General features: G+C 49.8%; 1 protein-coding gene across 1 annotated transcript in view; it reads left to right on the forward strand.

The window, feature by feature from the left end:
* Pygb (glycogen phosphorylase B) overlaps positions 1 to 23,762 on the forward strand; it is a 50,475-nt gene that overhangs the window by 16,766 nt on the left and 9,947 nt on the right. The window contains exons 2-14 of the mRNA XM_059261592.1: positions 1,082 to 1,183; positions 6,666 to 6,744; positions 9,322 to 9,425; positions 12,369 to 12,500; positions 14,182 to 14,293; positions 14,728 to 14,810; positions 15,724 to 15,867; positions 16,378 to 16,470; positions 17,534 to 17,680; positions 18,512 to 18,675; positions 19,492 to 19,606; positions 20,524 to 20,625; positions 21,404 to 21,551. Of these exons, the coding sequence (XP_059117575.1) occupies positions 1,082 to 1,183; positions 6,666 to 6,744; positions 9,322 to 9,425; positions 12,369 to 12,500; positions 14,182 to 14,293; positions 14,728 to 14,810; positions 15,724 to 15,867; positions 16,378 to 16,470; positions 17,534 to 17,680; positions 18,512 to 18,675; positions 19,492 to 19,606; positions 20,524 to 20,625; positions 21,404 to 21,551 (1,525 nt within the window). The remainder of the gene's footprint in view (positions 1 to 1,081; positions 1,184 to 6,665; positions 6,745 to 9,321; positions 9,426 to 12,368; positions 12,501 to 14,181; positions 14,294 to 14,727; positions 14,811 to 15,723; positions 15,868 to 16,377; positions 16,471 to 17,533; positions 17,681 to 18,511; positions 18,676 to 19,491; positions 19,607 to 20,523; positions 20,626 to 21,403; positions 21,552 to 23,762) is intronic.

Here is a 23,762-nt window from a genome sequence, read left to right on the forward strand (position 1 = left end):
GAACTCCATGGAGAAGCCAGTTTTTCAGGGAATCCGTAGACAGCATGGCACGGCCTGTGGTAAGGTTGCCTTGGCCCACAGACTTAGCAGCAGTTTGTGTGTGTGTGGGGGGCGGTTCTTTGCAATGTTGAGTGTGCCTGAGGGAGAGGACAAGGGTGTAACAGAAGACTGCCCAGTAACATGACAGTCAGTGTCTTTGAGGAGTCAGTGCTTTGTGGCTAACAGGATGTCAGGAAGAAGATGGAAGCAACATGTTCCTCTTTTGGGGACTCTCATCAGGTAGATAAGGGAACTTGGCTGTCTTGGGATGTCTGGTTCTGAAGTGGCTTCCAAGATGTCTCTGAGTGTTAGCACCTGTTGATGGGATGTTGATTTCTGAGTCTTGACAGTAGCTCCTAGAACCTGTCGGGTCTGGTAGCACTGTGTGTGGCCACAGTCCAAGTTAAAACATCTCACTATGTCATGCACACACCCCACACCCCACACCAAGCAAACTACCTCACAGCCAGTAAAAACCAGACTTTGCCTTGAGGGAATAGGTTGCCAGCATCCGCGTTCCTGGTTATGGTGCACTTCCTGTGAGCTCAAGAAGCCACCCATTTGAACATGGGATCTCACCAGGTCACCCAGTTTGGCTTCACACTTCTGGGCTTAAGTCATCCCCCTGCCTTAGTCTCTCAGGCATCTAGAGCAACAGAACACACACCACGGCCAGCATATATTTATTTATATTTATATTTATATTTAATAATTGAAAACACTCCCTCCTCTGTAGGCTGTTTTATCCCACGTTAGAGCTACAAAAGCAGCCCGTCTTAGGGCGAACAGCTGGTAAGAGGCCAGCCTAGCTCATTGTGGGATCTGCCAGCCATGGAAGCCTGTTCCCAGGTTCTAGGACAACCCCTGTCACAGGAAGTCAGTTCTGTGTACTAAAGACTCAGGAGAGTGGGGTTAACCTGTAGGGATCAGCACTGATTCATATGAAAATCCTACCTAGGTGCTTCGGGACTCTCTCCCTGCGCTGCCTCCCCCATGTGCGGACAGAATGGGGAACCTAAGATTCTTCCTTTTACTTCTTCAGCGAATTTATTACCTTTCCCTGGAATTCTACATGGGCCGCACGCTGCAGAACACCATGGTGAACCTGGGCCTTCAGACTGCATGTGATGAAGCCACTTACCAGGTATGTTTAATCTGTCCCCTGCAGAGTGATCACTGATATTAGGACCTGTGTCCTCTGGGAGTGGACACCTGTGCTCTGGTGTGTGCTGCCCACCAGAAAGGACTGTGCTGGCAGGTAGCATGCTTTCTCCTCAGGGAAGAATGTAAGATTGTAAGGGAAGATAATAAATGGAATTATTATGAGAAGACTGAGTTGAGTGGTGATGCTATGGTTTGGAAGTTTCTAGAAAGATGTACTCTCCACTCCCACCCCAGAGGTAGGTTTTGAATATGCCATGATCCATTTGGTTTCACTCCCCCATCTCAAGACATCCTCCTGAACTCACTGTACTGTATAGGTATGGAGGTACCCTCCTCTCCTTGGAAGAAGCTAACCCTTCCTAAGGGCTCCTCGTGACCCCATTCTCTTTGGGATAATTCCTGCACGGGTCATCTGTAGCCTCAGCAGAGCTAGGTTTGTCTCCCCAGCCGTCTTTGCCTTCTCCTCTCGCCCCTGGAACACTGATCTCTGGTGGAGAAGTTCTGTGGTAAGACCCCCGCAGGCTCCTCCCTGCGGCATGGATATATGAAAGTTTTTAGAGAGGGGTCCTCCCACCTACACTGCAGTACCCCACCTGCTTGTTTAGAGCATAACTGCAGTACCCCACCTGCTTGTTAAGAGCATAGGTAGGAGGAGATTGGGGGGCCTGATAGGGACATAAGTCTGTCATGGTGTAAGCCTTGCTGGAGACCCATGTCTCTCCTTCTCTGAGGCCGTGCTAATCTCCATTCTCTTGCTGTGACAAAATACTTGAGAGAAATCAAAGAAAAAAAAGGTTCATTTTAGCTGGCAGTGTCACTGAGTCTGAGACAGGCAGCATGTCTTGGTGTCTAGAGCATGTGGCAGAGAAGCCTCCCCTCCCAGGATTTAGAAATCAAAGACAGGGGTTGGGGACAGACACATTCCTCTAGGGTGCCTTCCCCACCATGACCCAGTTCTTTTAACTAGACACTCTCCTGATAGTCTTTACCAGCCTGTGAATTCATCAGTTGCTCAACCCATCCATAAGGTCACAGCTTTCATGATCCAGCCTCCTCTCAAGGTATGACATGCCAGAATGTTCAGGGAACAGCTTACTCTCACAACTAGAACTTCAGAACAAGCAGCCTTCTTCTGAGTGAACATATCAGCGGTGCACTGGAAATCATTTGCACTGTAAAAAATTTTAAGTGCGCATGGAAAGTATTCTCATCAGCTTTAACTCTGGACTTCAATATGATCTCTATAAGACAGGGACTCTCAGACACACCCACCCCATAATGCTGACCATATTAGAACTTCTTCCTTTTTTAATTTTATTTTTAATTTTTGTGTGTGTGTGGGTATTTTATGTCTATGCACCATGTGCATGCAGTGCCCTTCGAGGCCAGAAGAGGGCATCAGATCCCCCTGGAACTAGAGTTACAGACAGCTGTGAGCCACCACATGGGTCCTGCAAACTAAGCCTGTTTTCAGTGAAAGAGCAGCCAGTACTTTTAACTGCTGACCTATCTCTCCAGCCCCAGACTGCCTTAGAACTTCGAAAACAGAATGTTTGAAATTGATGCAGAAACCATCTATTTTGCATGCATAAATATTCTGCATAAATAAATTTGCAGATTAACATCCAAATTGGAACAAAGATGGCAGTTCTGCTTATAGTAGCAGAAGGAAGAATTAAATAGGTGAAAATGTAGCAAAGATCCCACCCCACCCCACCCCACCCCACCCCATGCAGCATTTATGTTCTGAAAGGAAGTTGAAAGAAACTAGGGAAGGCTTAAAAATGGAAGAGACGTCTCCTGTTTACGCCTTAGCAGACTTGGTATTGTTAAGATGCAGAGCTCTGCACATTGATCTATAGATTCAATTCAGTCCTCTTCAAATTCCCAGTCAGTTGGATGATACTTTGTTCATGTTCTGACAAATACAGCTTGCCGGGAGATCAGAGGGCAGAGCTAGCCACTAGTTAACCATAGAAGCCAGGCAGTCGTGGCACACACCTTTAATCCCAACACTTGGGAGGAGGAAGCAGAAAGATCAGGAGTTCAAGGCCACCCTGGGCTACATGAGATTGAACCAGTCTAAAAGAGAAATAGAGCTGGGCGGTGGTGGTTCACACCTTTGATCCCAGCACTAGGGAGGTGGAGATAGGAACATAAAGGCAGGTAGAGACAGGATCTGCCCCCATTAAATATGAGGATTCATAGAGGCAGAATCTCCCCCATTCGGTCTGAGGATTTGTAGAGGTAAGAAGTCTCTGATGGCTAGCTGCTCTGCCTTTCTGATCTCCAGGCAAGCTTTATTTATCAGAACACAAACAAAATATCACACAACACTAGTCAGTTTCTCCGGAGACTGACAAAATGATCCACATGTCTGGGTGGATTCCCAAGGAGTCAGGAGCAGTCAAAACAGTCTCTAAAGGGAACTACTTGGAAACCCACACTTCCCAGTTTCAAAACTCACTGTGAGCTACAGTGACCAGCCTGAGTCCTGCTGGCAGGAAGTCACGTGTGTCAGCCACCAAATAGAACTGAGAGTCCAGAAATAACCTGCATGTTGAGGGTAAAACTCTCTTTTTCAATTTAAAATAATTGTTGGAAAAGTTCATATCACATAAAGTTGGCCGCCTTAGCCATTTTTAGTGTGCAGTTGAGTGGCATTCAGTACATTCACAGTATTCTGCATCCATCACCACTGCCCATCTGGAGAACCTGTTCATTTTCCCAAAATGAAGCCACACCTTACCCACCGCAGTCCCTGGAAGCCACCATTGTTCTTCACGTTTCTGTGCGCTTGGCTATTCTTGGTATGTCATGCGTTTAACTACGGAGTGTCCTTAGCACAGTGTCCCGAAGGTTCACCTGTGTTGCATGCACTGTGTGTTGGTCCTTCATTGCCTTTTTAAAAAAGTAACAATTTTACACTCATATGTATTTAATTGCCCATATCCTATAGGAACATATATTCCTCACAGAGCTAATATAGAGTAAACTTAATTCACTTGCAAAAGCAAAGGCATTCATTAGGTTGTAAAGATTAAATAATAAATACAAAAGTCCTTGGTACAGCACCTGAATCAGGGAGGTCAGAAAGACCAAGGTGCTGCTCCCATCACCTCAGCGTCCCTGGCTCTCCTTGGGTCCTGGATCTGTTATGCCCAGATCTTGGGGACCCCCAAAAGACCACGACGGAGACCAAATCCCGCATGTAAAAGCAAAGAGCCTTTATTTCAAGCTCTGGAGCTCAGTCCCTCTGTCTGTCCGACATAGCCGTGAGAGCAGAGAGCCCTGAGCTCAGGTGGGTCATAGTTTTTATCATAGCAGAGGTTGGGGTGAGGGGATTTCCAGGGTCCAGGACCTTGATTGGCTGACAATTGTCTGGGGGTGTCTGTAAAACAAAAATAGGTGTGTGCTAGACTCAAGGGCATCTGGCCACCTTATCTGATGGTTAGAATGTTTGGTATATCCCTGGGTGGTATCAGCTTAAGGCTTTTCCTGGATCTGGGTGTTGCCTGCCAGTAAGCCTGTCCCAGAAGCTGTGTCTAGTCCCCTAAGCCTGTCATGGCTGCTGTGTGGTCAAGCTGGTTTGGGGCCCTCCACAGATCTCCCTTCATTATTGTTTAAGGCTCTATCATATGAGTACACGCTATCATTTGTCTGTGCCATGCTTCATTCATTCATCTGTCTATGAACATGGTTGCTCCTACCTTCTGCCATCACAGATAATGGTGCCATGAACATGAGTGTACACGTAGCTCTGTAAGACCCTGCAGTTAGGATCTTCAAGTCTGCAGCAGGAAGTGCAGTCGATAGAGCGTCCGTCTTTTTTTTTTGTCCTTTGTGACGCTGGGACTTGAACTTGAATCCCTGCGTGTGCCAGGCAAGTGCTGTACCACCAAGTGGCATTTCCAACCTGCCAGCAGCCTTTCCTTGATGGTCAGTGGTGGTGAGTGTAGTGTGCTTCTTGGGAATTTGTATATCTTTGGGGCAATGTCAAGTCAAGTATAAATGCCCACTTTTGAGTCAGGTTGCCTGTCTCTCGATACTCAGTTTTTAGATTTCTCTGTTTATTCTGGATAGTAGTCTCCTATCAGATATGTGGTTTGCAAATATTTTCTCCCATTCCTTAAGTTGTCTTTTTATTCTGTTGATAGTATCCTTTGACTCACAAAGTGTAAAAGTTTTTTGTTTTGGTTTGGCTTTTCAAGCCAGGGTTTCTCTGTTTAACAGTCCTGGCTGTCCTAGACCTTTGTAGACTAGGCTGGCCTTGAACTCACAGAGATTCATCTGCCCCTGCCTCCTGAGTGCTGGGATTAAAGGCGTGTACCATCACCGCCAGGCTAAGTGTAAAAGTTTTATGCAGTACTGTTCGTTTGCTTTTCTTATTGCCTGTGCTTTTGGTGTCACATGTAAAGCATTTCCTTTAAAGGAAAGGACTTGGGAGCTGGAGAGATTTGGGAGCTCAGTGATGAAGAGTGTTTGCTGCTCACACAGAGGACCCAAGTTCAGTTCTTAGCATATGAGGTGGCTCACAACCACCTGTAACTCCAACTCCAGGGCATCAGACACCCTCCTCTAGCCTCTGTGAGCATCTGTACACACACAGCATACACATGCACACACACAAACCAATCTTTTAAAAGCGGGAAAGAATATGGGTGCATACACCTGTAATTCCGGCAATCAGGAGGTTAAAGCAGGAGAATGCAAGTGTGAGGCCAGCCTGGGCTACATAGGAGGATCTTGTCTCAAACAACAACAATAATAAAATAAAAGGAAAGAATGCCCAAATAGTTCCATGGAGGAAGAACAGTATTTTAAGTAAGTGATGCTGGGACACTTGGACACAAAGCAGACAGGTAAAGTCAGACCCTTCCCTCACACTAAGTAGACAGATTAGTCAAAATGGACCACAGACCAGGCTGTAAGCGTTAAAACTGTTGAATTTTCAGAGGAATGTATAGAGGTAAGACTTCATGACCTTGTATGGGGCAGTAGTTTTTTGACATCAAAAAGCATAATCAACAAAAGAAAAGAGTGGGTACATTGGCCTTCATCAAAACCATAGTTAAGCAGATTGTCGAATCGGCTCACTGTAACTTGGTTCATAGCCCGGCAACAAGTACTTGTAGCTATTAAGCTCTTCTTTTATCTTAAAGGGTCTTACTAAGTACGTAGCCCAGGCTGGCCTAGGATTGGGAGTCCTCCTGCTTTAGCCTCCTGAGTGCTAGGATTACAGATAGGGTCAGCACACCCACGAGATGTATCTCATTTTGAATGGTCACCATTAGCAGGTTTTGAAATACCTGAAAACTTTCACTTCCGTGCATTGATTAGCATTACGTTTTACCATTGACTTTTCAGTCTGAAAGAAATCAGACTCAAAATGTAATTACTTTCGACTTGTTGGGGGGCAGTAGTGAACAGCACTGAAATATCACCTTTGTGTTTGTTTGCAGTTGGGGTTGGACTTGGAAGAGCTGGAGGAAATAGAGGAGGATGCTGGCCTTGGGAATGGCGGCCTGGGGCGGCTGGCAGGTAATCTGTTCCTGCATCTCTCTAACCTGTTGGCTTGGTGGAGGATCACAGGACAGGGCCAACGTCCTGTGATCCTCCTGATGTCCATCCATCATCATAAACTGGCCTCCATCAGAGGCATGGGCAAATGTGTGTCAAAATCTTTGCCATCGCTAGACAAAGAGGAAAATGTACGTTGTCTCCCAGCCAACACTTTGTAATTATCATGAAGCCCGTTTTGCTGGCGTGGAGTCAGGGGTGCCAAGAAGGTTCCCCGAGCTTCCCTCCCCCACCACTTTCCAGGATTCAAAAGCCAGTGCTTGGGGAGTATTGCCCACGTCCAGTGAGGCTGTGGTTCCCACATAGGGAGCTAATGGCTCCTGTTAGACTAGGGCCAGGCTTTGGACCATGCTGCTTTCTCTGGCTACCACCTTTGAGAACAGCACCAAATGTTTTCCTCTTTGAGTATTTTACAGACTTTTGGGGGCAGAGCAAGCCAGGTAATAAACATAGAACCTAAAAAAGCAGTCTGGCTTTGTGGTGGGGTGAGGGAGGGAGGGCATCCAGGCCCAGGCTTTTTGGAAGTTGCCCTTTTATAAACTGAGATAGGCTCTGAAATGTACCTGTGTGTTTTCAAATAGTAACTAAGTCCTTTAAGATTCTTTAAGGCATGATGTCTCTTTCAAATAAAACTGTGTACTTGAATCTACATAAAGAAATGACTGGTCCTGCCCACCCCACCCCCTACACTTTACAGCCTCCTCTCAGAAGCTACAGGTCAGGCCAGGCATGGTGCTGGCTTTGAAAGTGAGCCCGCTCTTCAGATGTCCCAGCTACTCTTGGCCCGGCCCTCATGACACACAGTCATCGCTATCTTGCCTTGTCCCTGCTCTGCTGATGCAGAGCCTGTGTGCCCTCCTGGGTGGAAGCCCCCATGCTCTTTATCAGCTTTGCAGCAGCCTGGCGAACCCACCTCTGAGCTCAGGGTGTCCCACCTCTGAGCCCAGGATGTCCCACCTCTGAGCTCAGGATGTCCCACCTCTGAGCTCAGGGTGTCCCACCTCTGCCTTGGCGCCTGTTGCATGTTCTTTGATGCCAGGCACCTTTCCTTGTCACCTGCCTGCGTGGCCGGGACCTGGACGCCTCCCCCTCCCTGTCCAGCCTCTTCTTTGACCTGGTGGGAGTGAGTCCATGATGGCTTGACTGATCTGTTTCTTTCCCAGGAGTCCAGGACTTCCTCGCTGCTGCTCTGCCTTGCAGGTGTCTCATTTGGTGAATTAGACACGCGTTTTATCTGCTAGTGTTCCCTGTGGCACCCTTCTCTTTTCTCTCTTGCTTCCTTTCGCCTTCCGTAGCCCCTTCCTCCTCTCTCCCTCTTTTCTTTGTAAAGCTGGCGATGCCTTACACATGCCTGACAAGCATTGTACCACTGAGATCTACCTCCGCCCTCCTTTTTAAAGCCAGAAGGTGCTTTTTGGATTTTTTGTTTGTTTTGAGAAAAAAAATCTCACTATGTAGCCCTGGCTGGCCTAGAACTCACTATGTAGACTAGGCTGGCCTTGAATTCACAGAGATCTATCTTTCTCTTCCCCCTGAATGCTGGGATTAGAGGCAATCACCATCTCCCTGGCCTAAGCCAGAAATATAACATAGCTTCTTTCTGCATTTTTATTCAAAACACTTTTTATTTTATCTCTTTCTCAGGAAGTTTTTTAAAATTGATTTTTTTGAAAAGTTAACTTTATGTGTATGAGTGTTCTGTCTGCACCGCGTGGATGGATGTGCACTGCACGTGTGCCTGGAACTACAGAGGTCAGAAGAGGGAGGGCGTCAGATCCCCTGGAACTGGAATTAAGGACAGTTGTGGGTGAACCTGGATTCTCTGCAGGAACAGCCAGTGCTCTCAACCACTGAGCCACCCCTCCAGCCCCTCAGGAGGTTCTGATTGGAACAAACCAAGAGCTCCATGTGGGGACATGATGCTTCAGCTCATGTTGGGACCTAGAGGCACTGTGGAGCTTGGATGTTTAGTATCTGGGCCAGGGGGTGTATATCAGTGGCCCTAGAAGCACTGTGGAGTTTGGATGTTTAGTATCTGGGTCAGGGGGTGCATATCAGTGGCCCTAGAAGCACTGTGGAGCTTATATCAGTGGCCCTAGAAGCACTGTGAAGCTTGGATGTTTAGTATCTGGGCCAGAGGGTATATACCAGTGACCCTAGAGGCACTGTGGAGCTTGGATGTTTAGTATCTGGGCCAGGAGATTCATATCAGTGGCTCCATTTCTGTGCCTGACTCCCATGGCTAGAGTCAGATGTGCCCCAGCTGTCAGAGCTGTGGATTTTGAATGTACAGAAGTCAAGCTGCACATTTGTGAGCAGGCTGGCATGGCAATGAGGGGACTTAAGCATGATCTCTGGGGTTCCTCACTTTTGCCCCCTGTTCTTGGGTAAGGGGAACTCAAGTGTACCCTTTTGTGAAAACTGAGGTTGCTATGGTTATCACTAGCTCCAGCTTCTTGGCTGAATCCCAGTGGAACCTTGGTGTCCAGCAGTCTGAGTTCTGGTGTTGATCTGTGATTTTTGCATTGGGTATTTCAGCCTGCTTTCTTGATTCGATGGCTACCCTGGGTCTAGCTGCATATGGCTATGGAATCCGCTATGAATTTGGGATTTTCAACCAGAAGATTGTCAATGGCTGGCAGGTGGGTGAGCTTAGGCGTCTCCATTGTTTCCCAATCCTCATTCTGTCTCTCTCTCTCTCTCTCTCTCTCTCTCTCTCTCTCTCTCTCTCTCTCTCTCTCTCTCTCATGTGCATTGGTATCAGGTTCCCTGAAACTGGAGTTACAGACAGGTATGAACTGCCATGTGGGTGCTGGGAATTGAACCTAGGTCCTCCAGAAGTGCAGTCAGTGCTCTTACCTGCTGAGCCATCTCTCCAGCCCCTTCAGTCCTCATTCATACGTGGAAGTGAGTGTGCACTCTTGGAGTTCATCTTACTGAGCTCCACATTCCCTGGAGAGAGCTCCAGGACACCACGAGCTATGTGCTAGTGTCCTGGGATGCTTGTTTTGGGGGTGAGGGTATTGCTGTTGGGGTTCATCTCTGAGACAGTTTGATAGCTAAAGGAGCAAAGCCAGGTATGGTGACTCGTGCCTGTAATTCCAGTCCTCCAAGAGGCCAGAGGCAGAAGGATTGACACAGGCTTGAGTCCAGTGTGGTCCACTTTTTGAGTTCTAGGCCGGTTAGGCCTACATAGCAAGACCCTGTATCAAAACCATAGACTTGATTGGAGGAGAGTGGAAGCAATTATTATAGCTTTGGTTCCCACCTGCTGCCTTCATTCCCAGCACCACTGAGGCAGCAGTTGGATAACAGCAAGTGACAGGCAGGGCTGTGGCCTGTGGAGCCCTCTGGTGGAAAGATAGAGGAGCCTGACCGAGGGTAGGCCTGCTGCCACCTGAAGTGGGAAGGTAGCTGACTTCGGGATTACTCTGTAGGATTACACCAGCTGTGGTACTGACCGTTTTCAGTAACAGACATGGGAATGCTGCCATAGGGTCAAAGGCAGGACTGATCACCATGCACAGAAGCATCTTGCTGGGAATAAAAAGATGCATGGTGACTGACTCCATGTCACCTTCCTGAACACCCTAGATACACTTATAGAGATTCTTTACTTCTGTGCAACAACCAAAAAATCCCTTCAGAGAGGATGCAGCTTCTTCATTGGTTAAATGCTTGCCTACCATGCACAAGGCCCCGAGCTCAGTCCCCAGCATGTTATAAAGTGGCCAGAGTGCCTCACCCCTGTAATCCCAACACTCAGGAGGAGGAGACAAAAGGATCAGGAGTTCAAGGTCACCTGTAGCTTCATCCTGAGTTTGAGATCAGCATGGGGGGGTTGGGGATTTGGCTCAACGGTAGAGCCCTTGCCTAGCAAGGGCAAGGCCCTGGGTTCGGTCCTCAGCTCTAGAAAAAAAAGAAAAAGAAAAAAAAAAAAAAAGAGATCAGCATGGGCTTCATGAGACCTGTCTCAAAACAAAACAGACCTTCAGAGTAACATGTTGGGCTCACTTGTTTATTCAAAGGAAAAAACAATTGTTTCACTCAAACCTTTAGGTTTCTGATGGGAGTGGGTTTTGCATATTCACTGATCTAGGTTTGGGGAAATGCAGATTTGAGGATGGTTGGTCCAATCAGCAGCATCCTCTAGAGCAGTGGTTCTCAACCTTCCCAATGCTGCAACCCTTTAGTACACTTCCTCATGTTGTGGTGACCCCCAACATAAAATATATTATTTTCACTGCTACTTCATAACTGTAATTTTGCGACTGTTAAGAATCATAATGTTAATATCTAATATGCAGGATATTTGATATGTGACCCCTACAGGGGTCAGGAGCCACACGTTGAGAACCACTGCTCTAGTGAAATGTGTTCAGGCATTCGTTCCCATGGGGATAACTCCCAGGCCACAGCCCTCCCGGTGCACATTGATTTTGGTCTGTGACTTTAGGGCTTGCCCTATTTTTTTTTTTAGACAAAATTTCATACAACCCAAGCTGGCCTCCAACTCACTAGTAGTTGAGGCTGGCCTTGAATTCCTCATTCTCCTGTCTCCACCTCCAAGTACTGTGATGATACGAATGTGCCACCATACCTAACTCTGCACTATGACTGTCCTTTTTTATTTGAGGTAACTTTCCCCCCATTTTCCATCTTCATGTGTGTGTGGTGTGCATATGTGTATGCATGTTTTTTTTTGCATGTGTATGGGTACAAATTCATGTGTGTGTGTATGTGTGCATGCATGTGCATGCACGTACGTAGAGCACACATCCAAGTAGTCCTGACCATCCATAATTTTTGTGGGTTCTGGGGATCAGATCCTTAACTGCTGTGCCATCTCCCTGGCCTCCCTCCATGTTACTAGCAGATATATGGATGGTTCACAGGTGGGAACACAGCCTCACTTACTGTCTCCAGAATATTTATCCATTTATCATTGTGACTAGGTCTGACTGTTGTTAATCCTCTGTCTTCTGTCCTGTGAGTCTGCTTGCTCTGGACATTTACTGTAAATGGAGTCATTCAGTATGTGGTGTGCGTGTGTGAGTATGTGGTGTGTGTATGTGTGTGTGTGTGTGTGTCTGTCTGTCTTCTTTCACTTCTCCCTTTTTTTGTGTGTTTTGTGTTTTGTTTTTGTTTTTTGAGACAGGATTTCTCTGTGTAGCTTTGGAACCTGTCCCGGAACTCACTCTGTAGACCAGGCTGGCCTCGAACTCACAGAGATCCACTTGCCTCTGCCTCTCGAGTGCTGGAATTAAAGGCGTGCGCCACTACCACCACCCAGCCTTCTTTAACTTCTATCATCATTTTTTGCAAGATTCACCCATAGTGCAAAGGCGTCAGTCCTTCACCTGGGTGATTTTCAGTGTCTTTATTTAGCTCTCTTTTTCTGACTAGTGAAGGACTCTGTTGCTTTAGTAGTGTGTGTGGCCTGACTGGGTTGGAACTTTGACTGTATGTTTTGGTGCCGGGCACCGTGTGATCTCTGCATTTTGCATGCCCTGCCCAAGAGCAGGGTTGGTTTGCTGGCATCCTCTCCTCCACATTGAGAACTTCCTTCCCGGCTGCCCCTCCAGGTTGAAGAAGCTGATGACTGGCTGCGCTACGGGAACCCATGGGAGAAAGCACGGCCCGAGTACACGCTGCCTGTGCACTTCTACGGGAGAGTGGAACACACCCCTGACGGTGTCCTGTGGTTGGACACACAGGTATGGAGGCCCAGCCCAGGGACACACTGCTGTTGAGCAAGAGGGCTGCCCTGAGTGAGGGCCTTTGTTATCACCTTGACTTCATTTTGGGAATTTTGGAGGACTTAAGGTAAAACCCAAGGAAGGGATTATTCTCACATACACATCATCAATATTTGCACTTCAGTGGGTGTTCCTTGCAGTAGAATATGATGCATCTCACACAGCAGTAGTTTAGCCAGTGCTGTGTGTTGGGGTCAATGCTGGCAGCCAGAATGTCTTGTTCTACTAGATGACACAGAGCCAGTGCTTAATGACAGAGCTCAGAATCCTGTCCTGCTGGGGAGAAAGGTATTGGCTAGGAGCATGAGAACAGCTCCTAGGTGAATCACAGAGCACTGACTACTGCTGTCTCCTGGTACCACCTATGACCCACAGATCTGTGCGGTGTCTGAGCTAGCCAAGCTCCTGGTGGGTATGCCAGGCCTTGGCCAGTGTCCCTCCCTCCCAGCTGGCCCCTGTGTGGTGCTAGTCTGGGAAGATGTAGTGCAAGAGAACAAATCAGCTCTGGGGTTGGAAGCACACACCCTGTTCCCTGGCGAAGGGGAGAGCATCCTGGAAGCGGGGAATGCGGGAACAAGGTAAGAATAGTGGCCTCAGTTATCTGTGGTGGAGAAGGATAAGCAGACGTGGAAGCCACGTGGCTGGGGAAGCTCTTTGATATTCCAAAACAGAGTTTTAAATAGGAAACCTGGACCTAGAGCCGTCTAGAGCCAGAGCAGTCTAGAGCCATACTGTGCAGGCCGTACATAAAGAAGCAGAAAAGTGATCCTGTATTCTAATGTGCGTGTGTGTGTGTGTGTGTGTGTGTGTGTGTGTGTGTGTGCGCGTGCGTGCGTGCGTGCGTGCGTGCGTGTGTGATGACTGGTCAGTGGACATGGTGAGAGCCTTAGCTCTGAAGACTGTGGGCAGGCCGTGGGGTGACTGGACCTGTCCTCCATAAGGTGAGCCTGTGTAGGCCAGGAGAGAGACTTGGCAGCAAAGAGGGAGAGCAAGGTGATACCCGGGTTACTCCTGGTGACCCAGACACACTGTCCTTTACGGTTGTCAGCTAACTGACTTTTGCAGAGCTGCTTGGCTGGCTTGGCAAGGAGGGAACAGGGCAGGGTGGCTGTGTTTCTGTCTGGGCTGATTTAGGTACATGGACGGTATGGTTAAGGTACGGTCAAGAGGAGCCCTGCCAAAGATGTCAGAAAGTGGGAGCAGGTGTCGATAGGAGTTAGCCAGGGCCTGGACTCGCCAAAGCAGAGTGGCTGAAGAGAGAGCATGGGTGTATGGGGGAGGGGTAGGGTGCTTGTGTTGTGGCACCTTGAGAGGCCAGCGTGGGAGGATTGTTGAGTTGCCGCCGGTACTAAAGTAGATGATGCTGGGAGATAGGTGTGGTTGGGAAAGATGTCAGTGTGGCTGCTATCCCTCCCGAATGGCCTTGCTCAGGGTGTCTGGATGGCACCCTGAGAGTGCAGGGGCGGCACTCTGGTAAGTGTTCTGACAGATGAGTGTGTCCAGCAGGAGGGGAAGGAAGGAGCATGGGAGCAGATGGGTTAGGGACCATGGAGAACTAGAGCTGTCCCGCCAGGGAATGGTGACTGGGCAGGAAGGGGTCTTTGCTGACTTGGCCCTAAATGTGCTTTCTTATGGTCAGGTGGTACTTGCCATGCCCTATGACACCCCAGTGCCTGGGTATAAGAACAACACCGTCAACACCATGAGGCTCTGGTCTGCCAAGGCACCCAATGACTTCAAGCTGAAGGATTGTAAGTTCCCACTGTGGCTCCTGTACGCTTGTCTGTTTAGATGTTTTATCCAAACACTGGGCCCTCACCACTCCTGTCCCTGTTTTTATACTCTCTGCTGGGGTGGGGCATCTTGTGAAGTGGGTGGCCCTTACAGCTCCCCTATAAACAAGATGTAGGGTAGACAGGATGCCAGGCTCCAGCCAGCCAGGGTCATGGTCATTCAGACCACACGTCCCCAAGAAAAGAGCTAGGGGTTGGTAGTGTGCAGTGGGAATGAGGCGCTGTGAGAGGGGAGATGCCTCCCTCCTCTGTTGTGATGAGATGATGCTGGCAGTGGCCCAAGGGCATCTCAGACTCCTCTAGGATGCCGCTGAAGAGCTGTAGCAGCCTTGCCTCACAAGACCTGTGGGCCTGAGTGGAGGCTGCACTGACTGGGCTCTGTCTCTCCCTAGTCAACGTTGGGGACTACATCGAAGCTGTCCTGGACAGGAACTTGGCTGAAAACATCTCCAGGGTCCTGTATCCCAATGATAATGTGAGTGGCTAGTGTACTCTCTGTAAAGTATAGACACGTGAGGTGGAGTCTAGTGTCTGGTGGCTTGTTACTATCAGAGGAGCCCTGGGAGGAACATAGCTCGGTGGTAGACCCTATGTTTAGCATGTCCAAAGCCCTGGGCTCAGTCCCCAACACCAAAAATAACCACCAGAATTTGCCTATCTTGATTGGTTGTGCACTCTTCAAAGTGGAATTTTTCTTCTCTCAAAGTAATCTGTGCACATGGTAACGGGGTCAGTGCAGGAGGTCTGTGCACATGGTAACAGGGTCAGTGCAGGAGGTCTGTGCACATGGTAACAGGGTCAGTGCAGGAGGTCTGTGCACATGGTAACAGGGGGGTCAGTGCAGGAGGTCTGTGCACATGGTAGCAGGGAGATCAGTACAGGAGGTCTGTGCACATGGTAACAGGGTCAGTGCATGAGGTCTGTGCACATGGTAATGGGGTCAGTGCAGGAGGTCTGTGCACATGGTAACGGGGTCAGTGCAGGAGGCCGAAACCAAATGCTCCTGTCCCTGGAGACTAGGTAGGTACATTCCAGAACTTCAGGTGTGGGGTGTCTCCTGATGTCTGTCTTGAGAACTGGTTCTGAGCAGCTGTGGCACTCCTCATAGTTGGACTTGTCACTCCCACTGATAGACCAGACACTTGTAACTAGGTGACCCTGTGCTGAAGGTGTATATGCAGGCCTTGCTGTCAGGCAGGCTGGTTTCCACTGTGCAGCCCTCCAGGCTTCCACCTTGAGTAGGGCTCCTGCCCTGGCCCTCTAGAGGGATAAGCATGGGAGAAAGGGACAAGCAAATGCAAGATGCAGCCTCTCCCCACCCCCCCCAACCCATCAGAGTCTTGAGATACTGTGTTGGTGTTGGGTGCCAGAGCGGTGCTGTTTTGCAGTTCTTTGAGGGGAAGGAACTGCGGCTGAAGCAGGAGTACTTTGTGGTGGCTGCCACCCTTCAGGACATCATTCGAAGGTTCAAGTCCTCCAGGTTCGGCTGCCGGGACCCAGTGAGAACCTGTTTCGAGACGTTCCCGGACAAGGTCCGTAAAAAGGAGTGAGCTCATTGTCATAGGGATGGGACATCCTCAGGCTTCTGAGGTTTCTCCCTCGTGTTCGGGAGGGGCAGGAGGAGGATGGCATTGTGTCCTGAGTCTTGGGGTCTCTTCCAAAACCAGTGCAGCCCTGGTGTGTCAGAAGTAGAGGCAGGGAGGTCACTGGGAAAGGGTCCAGATGCATGTGACAGGCTCACGGTAGTAATTCTAACTAAAGCTGTCCCATCTGAGATGAGGGGAAGTGGCCTGTGAGGGTCCCTTCTGCACCTGCTCGGAGCCTAGCTGCTCTAGGGACACGTATGCCCACAGGTCGCAGCTGTGTGAGGGGACAGTTGACTGTAGGTCACAGCTACCTGCAGAGCCAGCAGCACCCTCCTGGCCCCTCTAAGTTCTTGGGCTCCTCCAGAGTACATTCCTAGGCTGGTTCCTTCACACCCTGGTCCACCACTTCAGGTGCCATGGGTGAGACAACTGAGCAGCACCCCTCCTGAACTCTAGGTAGCCATCCAGCTGAATGATACCCACCCCGCGCTCTCCATTCCTGAGCTCATGCGGATCCTGGTGGATGTGGAGAAGGTAGACTGGGATAAGGTGAGTGTGAGAAAGGAAAGACAGTGTCCTCCTTGGACCAGGGTTGGGGGACAGCATCTTTGGTAGACCTCAAGCTGTGCGACACATGGTCATTATGGGCTGAGATAGTCCCCGAGCCTCAGGAGGTCTGGGAATTCACCTTTGAGAGTGTCAAAGGCCCTGGAGAGAGTGTCTGGCTCCAGGAGATGGATGCTCTGTGGGACATTTGCATAGCAGGGCAAGGGTGACCGAGCAGAAGAGACAAGGATAAAGATGTTTTCTCCCTTGAAGTTTGGCCGGGCATGGTGGCACATGCCTTAATCCCAGCACCTGGGAGGCAGAGGCAGATGGATCTCTATGAATTTGAGGCCAGCCTGATCTACATAGTGAGTTCTGGGCCAGCCTGAGCTACATAGTGATATCCTGTTTCACAAACAACCTAGAAGTGTTAAGCTTTCAGGAATATATTAGTTGGCTGTGGTGGTGCATACCTATAATTGAGCACTCAGGAGGCTGAAGCAGGAAGGTAGTAAGTTCAAATCCAGCCTGGGTACATAGTAAGGAAAAGTATTCGGGGAGTCGGCAGTGTTCATGTTTGAAGACTGTCTAGAGGCTCCATTTTCCTTGGTCCTCCGCTTTGGTACAGCAGCATCTTCTTGGTTGAGCTTTAACTAGATCACCAGAAAACCATAGGGCAGTTTTCTTGTTCCTTTTCAGAAACCAGAGCCCCTCTCTGGCCTGATGGTGTACACTCCCACTGAGGCTATCCCCTGGGGGCAGGCCACATGGTGACCTGTGGTGTCAGACAGTTTAACGGAAACTAGCAGAAAATTGCTCCATTGTCTGATAGTTCGCCAACAGCAGAAGGATTACAAAGGAGAAATTAGAAGTTAATTGTCAGAGAGTAGGGTCAGGGAATAGGGTCTGTTGTGTGTATTTACATGTGTGGGATGTGAAAGTTAGGTGGTCGTGTCAGTGTGGTGACTAGCCTGGGCTAATGAAGAACAGAGAGCAGAGATAGAATGAGGGCCTTCCCTCCTGGCTCCCGTGTGTCCCTGTGACATCTACTGTTCTCCATGTGTAGGCCTGGGAGATCACCAAGAAGACCTGTGCGTACACCAACCACACTGTGCTGCCTGAGGCCTTGGAACGCTGGCCAGTGTCCATGTTTGAGAAGCTGCTGCCACGGCACCTGGACATCATCTACGCCATCAACCAGAGGCACTTGGATGTGAGCATGGGTTGGGGGTAGGGACTGGACAACAACACACGCTAGCTCCACCATACTGGCCTTATCCTGCCTGGCAGAGGAGGTATCTTACTGTGAGGGCTAAGGACTGTCACCTGGCAGAGTTCCAGGTTGACCTGTGAGAGCCCTGCTCTGTATATGGGAAGCATGAATGCAGATCTTCTTTAAAAAGTCCATTCTGAACAGGCTATACATCTGAGTGTCTTTCCTGGGCTGCACTGGCGGTGTCCTGACAGGTCCAGGCGATTCAGAACTAGAACCTGCCTATTCTGTATTACCCCCAGAGAGGATGGTGGCACATGAGCAGGGAAATCTCTGGTTTGGGGTAGTTGCCATGCCTTTGCATGTGTATAGTACTGGAGATGAGTTTGCCATGCCATCATTCTGTCACTGAGCCATACCCCAGCATTTTTGTGACTTCCTCAAGAACAGCTGTCCTCCTAATGAAAGTATGGCTTAATGCTGCTCAGGTCAACAGGGACCATGGCCTAGCTCTCTCCTCATAAACTGGATGGCACTCTCCTACCCCACTGGTGTCCCGACTTCCTCAATACAGCTCTATTGGTCCCAGGGCCTTATCTGGGTGAAGTATGCAATTCAGGGCCCCTGTGAGCACATCCAAGCTAGGTTTTGGGTGAAGACACTTGGATAAGTGGCTAGTTTCAGGGACACTGGTGTTCAGGGCTGGACATCGCAGGCACTTGATTGGCAGTAGTGGACCCTCCTTAGCCATGGTGGTGTTCCTGGGCACTGGGGAGCACCTCCATTACTGTGGGATGCTCAGCCTGTCTTTTCCTGTGTTCTTGGCTCCAGCACGTGGCTTCCCTGTTTCCTGGGGATGTGGACCGCCTGAGGAGGATGTCTGTGATTGAGGAAGGGGACTGCAAGAGAATCAACATGGCACACCTGTGTGTGATTGGGTCCCATGCTGTGAACGGTGTGGCAAGGATTCACTCCGAGATTGTGAAGCAGTCTGTGTGAGTGAGGGGCTCTTCACCAAGCCTAGGGGGGTTCCTCTTTAATCTCCAGCCCAACTTGGACTTGTCCACTACCCTACCATGACCAAGGTGTGGCACATAGCCCTCATGCCACTAAGTCACTTTCGGACACGGTGAAGGCGCCCACAGCCCCCACCACATCACACACCAGTATGTTCGTTCACAGGTGACTTGGGTGACATTGGGGGGACATCTTTCTTTGCTGCCAGTATTCGCTCCTCATGTGCTTCTACCTTCTTAAAATGTCTAGCTAAGGGGCATCTGCGGCTGATTGGGTGATGTGGATGCCCCACGTGGGGCCGAGTGTCTGGGTCCAGCCGATGAGGTGAGGAGTGTGATGCAACTGAGGAGTTTCTTCCTCCCATTCTTCCTCCAGAGTCGTGAATATCCACCACCATTATCAATCGAGCAGACCGTGGGTGCAGGGCCCTTAGCCCCATCATCCTTGTGGAAGCCCTCCTGTGTTCTGGGGCTTGGTCCAGCACTTTGTATATTTCTCCCCATATCTGACTTCTTAGCATGTGGGTGTGGAAAGTGAGCCCCAGAGTCTAAGCTCTCCTGCCTGTTCAGTCTCCACTCTCATGACCTTGACTGTTCCTTCTGACACCTAGGACATGACAGTCACACAAGCCCACAGCCACAGCTTTCAGTGGTAGTGCATACCCTCCTCCTGCTTCAGAAAACCAAGCGGCTGAGCTCTGGGGCCTCTCGGAAGTTGCCTGTAAAGATCTCAGTTTCAGTCTCGCCTGGTTTAGAACAGCCTTTGTGAGAAGACCCTGTTTTCTGTGTTCGCAGTTTTAAGGACTTTTATGAGTTAGAGCCAGAGAAGTTCCAGAATAAGACCAATGGTATCACACCCCGCCGGTGGCTGCTGCTGTGCAACCCGGGGCTGGCGGACGTCATCGTGGAGGTGAGTCTCTGGCCTTGCTCTCTGTCCTGAGAGATACTAGGCCAGTCTGGAAAGGAGCAGTGGGCACAATTAGACTCACCAAGCTTTTCCCAGAGTGGCTGTTGAACTAGTAAGAGTATTTCTTTCATGTCCAGCAGGGGCCTGGTATAGGAGCAGTCGAGACCCCTCAGCACACCATAATGGCCCAGCTCCGGCTATGTGCCAGCTTGAAAGCTAGTCTGGGCTTTAGGAAGGCCTGGGATGTAGCTGAGTGGCAGCCACCAGCCTGAGAGGACTAAATGACGCTGTACCCCAAGCATCTTAGGTCCCTAATCACATGCTTCCATGTATCAGAGGCTCTGCTGGAGTCAGGACTACAGAGCATACCTAAGGCCTCCCTTGAAGGGCACAGTGCCCTGAGGCTAGGAAAGACAGTCCACATGGAACTTTGTGGGCAGGGTGAAGGAGGCTCTCCAAAAAAGCCAGGGAAGTCTGGAGCAGCTTTGCTGGGGACAGATCTGGTACAGTACCCATGCCCCGAAGGGGTCTGGAAGTCAGTGCATTGTCCATATAGCACTAGACCTCTTGTGGGGAAGGCCCTTAATGGCATGTGTTGGAAATGATTGTTGCTATGGTAACGAGAAGGCAGCCTCTTGGTTCATGGTGGTGGAGGTTGGAAGGAAGAATTGTTCTGCTGGTCCAAGGCATCACCTGTGACAGGGTGTCTCAAGCAGGAGATACTGGGCAGTGGGAACTGACAAGGCTTGTGAGTTTCTTGAGTCCTAGTGGCCATATGACTGTGGGTGTGAGAGGGGGTGGCAGGAGGGCCCAGAAGGGCAGGCAGATCCCAGAGAAAGTAGAGTGAAGGGTGACAGATGGAGGGACAAGCTTCATGATGGCTGAGGCGTGATGAACAGGCATGTGTCCTCTTAACCCAGAGAATCGGGGAAGGTTTCCTGACAGATCTGAGCCAACTGAAGAAGCTGCTGTCACTGGTGGATGATGAGGCCTTCATCAGAGACATAGCCAAGATCAAGCAGGTAGGCTTCCTCAGCCTGCAGTCTGCCTCCCTCAGGCTCAGCATCTGGGACTTGGGTAGGCCCGGCTCAGGACCTCCCTCAGCTCTCCAGACAAGGACTCATTTATCTTCAGGGTCGTGCAGGTAGGCAAAAGACTGGCACATGAGTCTTCACCTCGCTCTGCCCCTCCATCAGCAACAAGTGGAGAAGCCCCTGGACGCCACCGGCAGGGGCATTCCGTTTTTCATCTGGGCGAGCTGAGGTTGTGGCCTCTAATAGTCCCTGGTCAGGTCACTGGCACCTCCGGTTCAACAGAACCTAGGAAGGTCCCCCTGTGGTGCCATCTGGCAGGGATGTTGGCGGCAGCATTTGGGGCAGCAGGAAGTTGTGTCTTGGGCATCCGTGATAGTGCGGAGTTTCCAAGGCCCCCTCTCCAGCCACTTCTCACCACTGTGCCACACTCCCACTGACCCCGCTTGCTTTTTGCAGGACACCGTGGCCCCTTTACTTAGTTCTCCTTTCTCTGCGTAGCTCCAGGTCTGGACTTGGCCCTCGTTTTTCACTTACTTGTGTGGCCCGCGCATCTGTCTTCACTGTCGTCCACGTTTCCCTGCTCCCCACTCTCTCCCAATGCCGTCTCGGTCCCCAGCTCTGGTCTCTAAGCCCCCAGTGTTGTCCACGCTGGTTTCTGGAGAGACAAGGGCTTCTTGGGTCAGGTGGAAAGTGGGGGTGCTGGTGGGCCTGGGAGAGCCTGCAGGCAGTTCCCGTATCTGTACAGTCTCCATCTTCCGTTTCGCAGGAAAACAAGCTGAAGTTCTCTGCCCTGCTAGAGAAGGATTACAAGGTGAAGATCAACCCTGCCTCCATGTTTGATGTGCACGTGAAGAGGATCCACGAGTACAAGCGACAGCTGCTCAACTGCCTGCACGTCATCACCCTGTACAACCGTGAGTCCCGGGTCCCCGCGGCGTCCTCCCTCCCTCAAGAGCCACAGGTGGCCCAGGACTCCGTCCTCAACCCCGGCCTCTGTGTGTGTGTGTGTGTGTGTGTGTGTGTGTGTGTGTGTGTGTGTGTGTGATGGTTCCTTTGCTGGGTTTTCTAAGTGCTCAGTATTGGAGCCTGAGGTTGGAAAACCTCAGGACTGGGACACACATGGTTTGTTGGTTTGTTTCTTTGTTCGTTTGTTTGTTTGTGGAGGCCAAGAACAATCTGTCGAGCTTCAGTGCAGGTGGGGCTTTGTAGAGTTTCCAAGCAAGGTCTTAGCTCATTTGAGTTTTTGTTTTAGGTTTATTTCTATAATGAATTTTGTCTTGTTTTAAAAAAAAGATTTATTTATTTATTATGTACACAGAAGAGGGCGCCAGATCTCATTACAGATGGTTGTGAGCCACCATGTGGGTACTGGGAATTGAACTCAGGACCTCTGGAAGAGCAGTCGGTGCTCCTAACCACTGAGCCATCTCTCCAGCCCTGCGCTCTGGTTTTTTTTTTTTTGATCATGTAAACAGCTTATTCTTCATTGTGTCTGGGCGCTTGGGCCTACAGGCCACTTATTCCTGAGCTCGGGATGAGCTGGATGCCCAGGAGGATGCCGTAGGCGGTTCCTCTGCCAGGGCAGTTTTCCGGCTTTCCTCCAGAAATGAGTCTAAGCCACGTTTCCTTAGCACGTGGCCCTTCGCCTTATGGGTAGTCCAGCTGAAGTCTGGCCCGCCCTGAGACCTGTTAGATTCCTGAGACCCTGGTGTCTCCACGCCTGTTGTCCTTGATAGGAGTTAGAAATGATCTGAAGTTTGCCTGGTGTCCACTTTGGTAGTTTTGGTGAAGATGTAATTTGTGGGGTTTTGTTTTGTTTTATTTTGTTTTTTACTAAGAGAAAGAGTCTTGCTATGTTGTTGCCCAGGCTAGTCCTGAACTCTTGGGCTTTTTAAATTTTTTTTTTTAATTCCTTCTCAGCCTTTCAAGTGACTGGCCTATAGGTGTGGCCACCCTGGCCAGCCTCCTTTTTACTGTTCCCTTTTCTTCATGTTATTCTGCCTGGTTTCCAAAAGTGGGAAGTTTAGAAATAAAATATGCATGTTCCCACAGAACCAAAGGTAAGCCCACTCCTTAGCTTTGGCTGCTGAATGGCTGTCTGGGGATGCTTGTTACAAACACTTTCACCCCCGATTGGAATGTGTAAATGGATGGGTATGAGTGGTCACCACGTCCCAGGCCTCTGACCAGATCTCTACAGGAACGTGTCAGGTTCGAGCTTCTCAGCCTGTGAAGTGAAGGGGCCTCTGTGACAGAAGACTTGAGACTCAGCCTGTAAGGAGGACAGCTTGTTCCTGCTCATGGTTCCAGGCTTCGGTCACCTGGCCCCGGGGTAGCACACATCTCACAGTGGGAACACATGGACAGAGAGGCCTGTTCATGTCATGACAGCCAGGAGACAGAGACAGGAGAAGGCCTCTCTCAGTGTCCCCTTCAAGGGCACCCTTCTCGTGACTAACTTCCTTCCACAGCCTCACTAGGCTCCATTACTTCCTCATGACAGTGTGCTGGTGACTGTGCCTTTGGCACAGGGGCCTTTGGGGGCATTTCCAAATGATAGATAGCATACACGTGCCACACACAGGCAGTGGGGAGACTTTCACGTTTCAAGGGCTAATGGTGCCAGACACAATCCTGAGGTCACCTCCTTTCTCACTATCATTAAAATGATGTGTCTAAAACGTGTTTTAAGGACTGGCGAGATGGCCTGGCAAGGAAAAGCTTTTCTGCAGAAGCCTGAAAACCTGATTCTGTCCCTAACTGTCGAAGAGGACCAACCTCCACATGTGGACAGCAGCACATGCACACCCATGCTTCCACACATGAGCACATAGTAACCATAGCAACATTACACACATGAGCACATAGTAACCATAGCAACATAGCAAGAAAAGAAAAACACATTTTGAGAACACAGTGCATGTTTCATGCAGGCCTTTGATTCCTCATGACCACAGGCAAACAGCTCCTGGGTTGACATTTATTTTTGGAACCATGTGGGTGGCTTTCCTCAAGCTCAGGATACTGCGTGATTTGTCAGCAGTGGTCTTAGACAGCCTTCTCCACCAGCCTGGTGTGTAAGTGCAAAGCCTAGGGGAAGCCTTGTTCCTCTGAGTGACAGGTTC

This window comes from Peromyscus eremicus, chromosome 4 (genome assembly GCF_949786415.1).
Source record: "Peromyscus eremicus chromosome 4, PerEre_H2_v1, whole genome shotgun sequence".
Taxonomy (NCBI): Eukaryota; Metazoa; Chordata; class Mammalia; order Rodentia; family Cricetidae; genus Peromyscus; species Peromyscus eremicus.